The 9,156-nt window shown below is 48.9% G+C and overlaps 1 protein-coding gene across 1 annotated transcript in view; it reads left to right on the top strand.

Moving 5' to 3' along the window:
* Positions 1-2,066: 2,066 nt before the first annotated feature.
* Positions 2,067-9,156, top strand: part of GPC4 (glypican 4) — a 130,697-nt gene continuing 123,607 nt past the window's right edge. The window contains exon 1 of the mRNA XM_074323433.1: positions 2,067-2,904. Within this exon, the coding sequence (XP_074179534.1) occupies positions 2,745-2,904 (160 nt within the window). The 5' untranslated portion in view covers positions 2,067-2,744. The remainder of the gene's footprint in view (positions 2,905-9,156) is intronic.

The following is a 9,156-nucleotide window of genomic DNA, read 5'->3' as shown; positions in this document are numbered from 1 at the left end:
AAAACTTACAGAGTGGGTGCATCTCCACTAAGGAGCCTCTTTGGAAGAGAAGAGCTGGAGTGGGGGTGGGGGAGGGAAGGAGGAGCTATGGCCCATCTGAAAAGGGAAGCTGGATGGTATTTGTTTTGTAGATTGCCAGTTGTTCACCCTGTTTGTATTTAAATGAAAGGAGGCTTTGAAGTGGGAGCCGCCTCTGAGCAGGGCTTGGGGTTCCTGCCTTGTGTGGTAAAGTTCAGACTTGTCCAGATCCGTTTTTAGCCAGAGGTTACTGTTTCTGGTGGAAAGGGCTCAAGTTTTGGTTACTAATACATGAACAGGAAGAGCAGGAGTAAACTGGGAGCAAGGAATGAGTTCCCCCTGGACTTGGTGTGAAAAGAAGCTTTCTGATTGGGGCTTCATGGTTTGGGAGTGTCTTTTTCTCACTTATGGTCACTGGATTTTATTATTAATGTTGGCTGCATCTCAGATCATATTCTCTTTGGTAAAGAACATCTTTAAGTAAATGCATCAATCATCGAAAGTTAGAAGTGCTGGGCTAAGCCCTAGCAATGCCTTGAGGACCTGATGGTTATCAGTTTGAGGAAAACTTGTGCTATTTGAAAGTCCCTTGAAAATGGCAGGAAATTCACTTGTAGTCGAGTTTGCATATTTAGAAAAATTCCTCTCCTAGTTGCAGAGTTGAATGTTCTGCCAACCCACAGAAATTGTAAGTCCCATTTTTAGACGGGTCACAATCTGTCTGTTTATGCTGATGATCTCCAAGAGTTAATAAAATGTAGAAGACTCTGCAGTGGCATTCAAAACAGCTAGTTGCTTTCTACAGCTCCTCATAGCCAACCATGTCAACGTGGTTTGCAAACAACAGTGGAGGAACTCTCAACAAACCCTATGAGGGTGATAATTGTAATGATGGTTCATATCTTCACCCTATGTAATTTTATGGGAATTGAGAGTCTAGCCAAATAATAAGTTCCAACCGCTTTTATCTGCCCAGTTCCCAGCACAGTCCCGAGGTGTCTGAGGCACTTCTCACTGTAACCTCTTAAAGCAGACTGTAACAATAACAACGGTAATGACAAGTTCCCAATTTGCACAGTTCCCTTCATTAAAGGAGCCCTGGGAGCTTCAAAAACACTCATTAATGGAATCTGACAAAGCTTCGAAGGTGGGAAGACTTGCTCATTTCCAGTTCTCTGGTGGCTAAGAGGAGACTAGGTCCCAGAAAGGTGAAGGTGGAGAGTTTGGGGTCTTGCGCTACCTTTATTCCATGTGACCGAGGAGTCAAGTCCCCGGTTCTGGACTCACCCCCCCCCCCAGCTGCATGCTATTAGCAAGTCGCTTCCCTTCTCTGGGCCTCAGTTTCCCTACGTGCAGAAGGAGGGTTGGGGCTAGGAGGTTTCTAAGGTCAACCCTGGCTTTGTCCCTTCGCCTCGCCATCGGGGGCTTTCTCCCACTTCAGGGTTTGGTTAGACTGGTAGCAGAAACAGGCGAGGTGGGGAGGAGTGGAGGCGGGAGGAGAATGCCTGCCAGGGTTCCGAACGAGGCAGTGCTCTCTGAGCAGCGTTTGATGAGAAGCAGGTCTGAGGAGGCCAGGTGAGGCTCTAGGGCCAGCTCGGAGTCTCAAGTCCCCCTGGTGCTTGCAGGGAAACAATGCGAGTAATGCCAGTGCCTTCCCCTCCTGGCCCAGGAACTGGGCGGTTAGGAGCGTCCTTGGTCTGCGGGGCGGCAGCGGGGGGGGGGGGGGAGGAGTGGAGGGCGGCCGCGAGGGAGGGGGGCAGGTATCGAGCCGGAGGGTTTCGCTCAGCTTTGGCCCCGCAGGCAGCGGGTCAGGTGGCCGCGCACAGAAATCCTAGGGCTCGGACGTGGGTTTCGGGACAAGTCCCCAGCCGCTTGGTCCCCTAGTACTTGGGCCCTATACCCCGGAGAAATCAGCCTTTCCTCCATGGATGGGGGTGGCGGGCAGGCTCCCTGCCTTCCCGGAGGAGGGGAGGAGGGAGGAGCCCGGCGGGGCGTGTCTCGTGAGGGAGCGCCCGCACGCCCGGTGCGGCCCCCTAGGAAGTGGATTTAGTTGCTCCGGATCCAACCCCGCTTCCAGGTTTTCTCCTGTCCCGGCCCTGCGAGCTCCCGCCCGTCTCCGGCCCCCCCGCCGCCCACCCCCTCCCCGTGTGCTGCCCGCTGGGCCAAGTTTGCCGAGCGTCGCGGTGCACGCCGGCCAGTCAATCAGCGGCGGAGGTGAGGAGGGTGCAGCCGCGCGGCCGAGGGCAGAGTGAGCGAGTCGAGAGGAGCCAGGAGAGCGGAGCAGTGCCGGACAGCCCGATCCGCGCGCAGTCAGCGCCGGCCGCCGCCGCCCATACCCTCCGCGGCCCCCGCGGCGCCTGCCACCTTCCCCTCCTTTTCCGCGCCCTTGTCCCACCGGCCGGCCAGCTCGCCCCGTTCGCTGCCCTCGGGAGCCTCGAGGTCACCGGTCAGCGCCTCCGCTCCCCTGGGCGGCGCACCGCCTCTACGCCCTCTTTCTCCTCCTCCCCCGGCCGGGCGCCTGGCACTGGGGACCGTTGCCTGACGCGCGAGGCCCAGTTCCACTTTTCTTCGCCTCGCGTTTCCTTCTCCTGCGGCTCTCCCGCTCCAACTCCTACTTCAACTCCCTCGCCCTCTCGCTCCACTCGTGAGCCCCCGACTCCTCGCCCCTCGGCCCGCAACTTTCTGTCGCGTCCCAAAGGTGGGAGTGCGTCTGTCCGGCCCGCACCATGGCACGGTTCGGCTTGCCCGCGCTTCTCTGCACTCTGGCTGTGCTCAGCGCCGTGCTGCTGGCTGCCGAGCTCAAGTCGAAAAGTTGCTCGGAAGTGCGACGTCTCTACGTGTCCAAAGGCTTCAACAAGAACGATGCCCCCACGCACGAGATCAACGGTAGGTGGGAACCCTCGGGGGCGAGCACAGAGACGGGCACCACGGGGAAGGGGCCGCGGAAGCCCCCTCGTTCTGCCACCCCCTGCGCCGGATGCAGGTAGCCCAGAGGGAGAGCGCGAGAGTGAGCCCCGGTGTAGAAGGTTCCCGCGGAGGCGGCGGCCCTCGGGGCGTTGCGAGTGGTGGGGCGCCGCCGAATTCCCCGATGCCACTCCCGCGGTCTGCCCTCCACTCCGCAGCCTTCCGGGTCCCAGGAAGCTCCAGAGGACTCTGGCCCGCAGAGTGCGTGTCACCGGCTCCCTCGCCTTTTCCGGGTTGAATTTACTGGACTCCCCGCTTTGTTTTGTGGGTGACGAGAGGCCGGGTAGGGGTGGAGGTTGCCGGTGGGGTGGGGTGGGAGAACCTTCTGGAGGCTGCCAGAATCTGGGGGTCGCAAAACGTGGAACCTGAACTGATGTTTCATTGATATTCTCTAACATGTCTCTCCCCCCGCCTCTCTCCCACGGCTGACACGGATTAGGAGTTTTAGTAGCTACAGTGGTTATAGAAGTCGCCTATTAAAAAGCAAACGTCTCTCCACTCCTCCAAACCCTGAGTGTTGGGAACTCTCCTGTTTTCCAGAAAGTGTTGGACGGGAAGGGTATTTTACCCCCTTTCTTTTTGTCACCTCATTTTAAGGGTTAATTGCATATTGAATTACAAACCTTTGAAAGGACTGATTACAGGAAACCTGAATCTCAGCTTGGGGGTGGTTATGCAAATAGAGACGGTTTAGCCTGTGAAAAAGTTCACCGGATTTCGCCGCTGGGGGGTTTCGTGGGGGGTATTTGTGAAAGTCCTTCTTGGAATGCTGGTGAGGCAACTTTCGGTCCTGCGCCCTTCACCCCTCTTCGCGAGGCCCGCGGCAGTGGCTGGGCCCGTCCCCTCCGGGTAGCACTTTCATTCGCAGAGGCCAACTGTTGCGCGCAGCCCCGCGGGCCGCGCTGGTGCCATCGGCGGCGCAGGTAGCCTGTTCTCCCGGAGGGTTCAGAGAGAACCACGCACGAATCTAGCTGGCTGGTGGCCAGCGTAACCTAACGGAGAAGTGAGCGATTCGAGCCCGGGGGCCAAGCCTCCATTCCGAACCTTTCATGGAAATGAGCGGAGCGCGCCTTTGCCTCGCGGTGTTGGTCACCCGGGTGGGGCAGGCAGGGGGCCGGCAGCCAGCAAAGGAAATACTGTAATTTCAACCAGGCGCTTCCAAAGGCTTAGGAAGACTTGGGGTCATTTTTTTGGAAGGGCTATTAATAACATTGGAGATTAAGTGCAGTCATCAATTACATATAAATTACAAAGGTAATTGAGGGAAGTTTCTGAGCACTTTCCGAGTATAACCGGCATCTGACTAGAAATAGAACCCAAGAAATTGTTGGAGCAGCCTAGGAACCCACTGCACCTTGGCAGTTATCAAATAACTCGCACACTACCGATTAGAGACTGTTTGCCCTTGAGCTGCCTGTCTTTTGGGGAGCTCAAGTATGTCCTCAGAGCGGCATGATTTTATTGATTGTAGAGCCCTGAAAAGCCCTCTTCCCCCCACCCCGCCCCAGCAGAAAAAGTGAAGTGAACCAGCCGCCACTGAAGCTTGGGGGCTCCGCAGGTCAGACCTGGGGTCTTTGTGCCCTGCACGGTTTGGGCCTGGGCCCAGCGGAGATGATTGGCGTGAAGGTTACACTTGTCATTCCCACATTTTGAAGGGATAGATGCAGCGATGCACTTAATGGGAATGTGACAAGTTTTCATCTTCTGTTCATGCAAACAATATGTGCCTTTGAGATGGACTGGAGGCATTCAGGGAGTGGGTTGTGAAATGGCCCTCCCCACTTTCTCCAACCTTGCTCTGTGCAGTCTTGCAGAGGCAGGACATCTTCCCCAGCCAGCATCTCCGGAAAAAGGAAGTTTGAAGGGTGCTCAAGGGCTGTGCTAGGCGTTCCCTTTGATTGTCATGATCCCCAGAAAACACCTGAGGAATATTTTTGCATGAATGTCTATCTGGACATTTCCTCCCCCAAAGATAGGAGAGTTATTAGTGACCAGCAGCAGGAAATGGAAGCTAATGTGCTCACACCCAAAACATTTTATTCTTTTTGTCTTGTCCTTCATCTCCCTCCCAGGGCTGCTGCTTTTATTTCCCCTTTTGAATGACCTACTGGACTGCATTCTCCTGAGGAACAAAGGAAGTGCCTTTTTAGCTGGAATCCTTGGAAGACCACCAAGGACTTTAGCTCATGCCGTGCAATTTCGCACCACTTTCAACAATAACAAAAATGCATGACTGAATGGCTCAAAAATGTGGAGTGTTAGAGGCATTCATTTGAGTCTAGGACACTGTCACAACACAGACAGACCCAAGTAAATACCTTTAGTCGGCCAGTATAGAAACAGGGGTAATCTTTACCATCAGCGTGGCCTCTCCAGATACATGCATTATTAGCCTCGTCTTCCCTGGGCTACACTCAGATAATTTTGGTCATTTTGGAGAGCATAGTTAATACAGTCACGTGTGTTCAGCTTGTGTCTGAATGAATTAATTGCCAGGCAGTTTCCCTAGTGGTGTGTGTGTGTGTGTGTATTTTTAATGCAAACAGTCCAGAATTGTTTTCTAGGCAAAGGGTCACAACATCTGGGTGACTAGCCCCAGACTTGGCCCAAGTTTAAGGTTTTATTCCAGAGGGCCTTGCACTTGCCTTCTAGAGGTTTGAACAGGGTTTAAGAATACTCCCATATTCTTAAGGACTCTCTGTCTTTTTAGATCATAATTAAGATAATTTGATGTGCTCTCAAGGGTGTCTAGGAGTACATCATGCTGACAGGGTTTCCAACTGAGGTCCTGCATTGACCCCTGTACTTATCAAATAATGAGTAGCCAAGATGCCGTGATCACAAGGGATCTTGAACACAAGGGATAGGTTTTGTTCAACTTTCAATGGGCATACCATTTTGGAACACCTACTACGTGCAACATTCTGTGCTCGGCATCATGGAGGCAGCAAGAAGGGCAGGAGGGGCCTCTGCCACCAGGACCTTTCCAGGTAGTAGAGCGATAAGCCGTGTACACACATGATTGCAATACAACATGGTGTGTGATAAGTACCATATGAGTGGTACAGATGAGAAAGGAGCCGCAGGAAGTTCTAATGGAGAAGGGATTTGAGACTAAAGCATTAGCTAGGTAATACTAGTTTACTAATAAAAACTAATAAGAAAATTTAAAATCTAATCATTTTCATTGTGCCTTCCTCCATAAAGACAGGATAAAGGATATGCAGCAATTGGCATTTTATTAGTAATCTAATCTTTGCTGAAATTGTCTTTAAGAGTGAGGCAGTTGATTAGAAATGTTCTTAGGCTTGCCAAAGACCCCTTCCATAGTGACACTGACTGATACCAAGGAGAACTTATTATCACTGTTGTGATTTTGGAGTTTTTGTTTCCTGTTCCCATTTATGTTCATGAGAAACGCACCTGTGAATATGTGTGGGTGTGTGCACACACATCGATATATACCCCAGAGGATTCTGGGAATTATGTAAACTATGTTAGGATTACATGGGGGAAAAGTGTGTGTGGGGGGAGAGGTAGGGATACTTACTGAGTTGATTATTGCATGTAAGACATAGCATATGTCTTCAAGGTTTATATTCCCTCTTCCCCACTTTAAGTAGAGGATTGGATTTTGCAATGAACTTGTGATTTTCTATTCTGTTGGGATCATCAGCTTGGCTCTCTGTGTTTCACTTCAGAAAGACGGTCTAATTGAGCCACAGGGCCTGTCAGTATAGAAATTGTCTCAGGTGGTACAGGAACTACCTCCTGGACATGCTCATAAAAGAACTTAGTAGAAGTTCTGGCTTATGCATCTCAATCTCTAGAACATACAAATATAACATGTTTGATTCATTCAGCATAATTACTATTTTCCTTTTTCAACTCACATTGGCTTGCATGCAATTTCAGGATTAGCTACAGACTAGACTGAGAAATGAAAAAAGGAAGTTTTTGTTGTCTGTATGAGGGAAGCAACCTCAGTGTTAACCTAAATCAGTTTGAAGTGAGTCTCTAGCTCCCAAATAACATTAACTGTTGTACCACTGAGGTTGTTTCCATATATATTCACAAAAATGCATTCTGGTCTCATGAAAAGAGCTAGTAGCTACTGAGTGCTTTCTCTGGGCCTGGTCCTACACTCAGGGCTTGACATGATTGTCTCATTTAAAATCCACAACAACCATATGAAGTCAGAATTATTATCTTCATCATCCCCATATTATAGGCAAAGAAATTGAGATCCAAAGGGATTTAGAAATATATTCAGTCCTACAGATAGTGAATGGTAGAAGTGGGCTTTGAACCCAGGTCTTATCTGACCCTGAGTATAGTTTGTGCTATGTTATACAGATAGTAAGACAAGAAAGTACCTCCCCATCTCCCATAAGGGCTGGTTTTAGAAGTATAAGCTGTGAGAGGACCAGAGGATCCAATCATGTCCTTTGCAGGCAAAATGTTATGTTATACCCAGACGTAGACAATCTAGTGCTAACAGTAGAAGCGATATAAATTGTAATTCCTGGGCCATGTGGAGCCAGTGATGGTTTCTGAGTAGGTAAATGTCATTAGGCTGTTTTGGGAAGATAGTGGCACTGCTATTTAAGTGTTGCTTAGGCAAGGGGGGAATAAAGGCAGGGGGAGCTGTTAGGAAGCTGTTTTAAATAGTTATTTACTGGTCTACCTGCCTCTTGTCTGTTACTGTCCCATTCCATCCTGAATATTGCCAGCTTCATTTCCTGACACCAGCGTTTTGAATGGAGTCATTCCTCTGCTTTGACCTTTATTGGCTCCAGATATCTCAAATGATACTTTCATTGAGTTGAGTCACTTCTGAACTCCCCAGGGTAATGTACTCTCTTCCTCCTAATCCCCTGCTTGAATCAGATCCATGGTCTTTGCCCATAACTGTATTGTATTATAGTTAATTGTGTGTGCCGACACATGTGTGTCTTCTCTCCTTAACTGTAACCAAGCTGAGGACAGAGATGGCAGCTCCTGGTGTTTTGTGTGCCCAACAGTACCAAGTGTGATAGTTGAACAAGTGGGGGGGATGACATAATATGATTCTGTCGCCTTATCTGCCAGGACACCAGTGCTATGATGGGATTATACTGCTTTGATGATAGATTGTCTTCCCATGGTGTCTTACTCTCCTGGGAATCATTTGGATCTAAACTTCCGAAGTGAAATAAATTTAGAGTGAATCTCTATGATATGCTGGAGAATAGCATGGAGAATGTTTTTTTTATTATTTGGGGGGGAGTACTTGTTTTTACCACTTCATTAATAACCTAGTGCTGTAGCAATTTTCCAGAAAGGTTCAGAATTCTGTTTTTCTTCCCTTTTTGAGTTATACTTTAAGGAACAAACAGTTGGGACTTTAGTGATTAGGCAATTGAGAAGAGTCATTTAACACATTCGATTCAAGATACAGAACTGTTCAGTGCATATCAGTTACCTTTTAAAAAATAAAATCTTGATTTTATTGTATTTACCAAACAGAGGAACACAAGCTTATGGATATCAGAATATCTTATATAAGCAGACACACTAAAATATGAACAGGTAAGAACTAGCATTTTCAGTTCCACTTGGTTAAACATCTGTTGCTTACTATAGAGAACATGAAAGTGCAGAAAATTCATGGAGCGATTCCATCCTGGAGGTAATTTGAAATATTATATTTAAGTTCTGATGCATTTAATTCAGCAATCTGGTGGGAGAGAAAAATCAAAGCGATCCATCAGCCAGGTATTCAACTTTTAAAAAAGAAACTCTAACAAATGTTAGAAATTAGGAAAAAAAATGAATGGAAGAGTTAAAAAAGTCAATAACCTCCAGGAAGCCTGGAAACTATGTAAAAACATCTTATTGGAAGCCCAGATAAATGTGTGCCAGACATCAAAAAGACCAGCTGCTTGGGGGAAGAAAAAAAGAACCCGGCATGACTAACTGGCAGAGTAAAAGAGGCTGCTTCAGGGAAAAAGGCATCTTTCACAAAATGGAAAGATTTTAAGCCAAGAGAAGAGGGAAGTCCACAAAGTATGGCAGGGCAGGTACAAACTAGACATTAAGTGAGCCAAAAGAGAATTGGAGGTGATAGATATTAAGTGGGCTGAAAGTATTGGAGGTGAACCTGCAAGGGATTTGAAAGTAGGCTCATGTGAT

The sequence above is a fragment of the Rhinolophus sinicus genome, chromosome X (genome assembly GCF_036562045.2).
Source record: "Rhinolophus sinicus isolate RSC01 chromosome X, ASM3656204v1, whole genome shotgun sequence".
In the NCBI taxonomy this organism is placed as follows: domain Eukaryota; kingdom Metazoa; phylum Chordata; class Mammalia; order Chiroptera; family Rhinolophidae; genus Rhinolophus; species Rhinolophus sinicus.
Note: the sequence above shows the minus strand (reverse complement) of the source record. Positions and strands in the feature narration are given on the sequence as shown.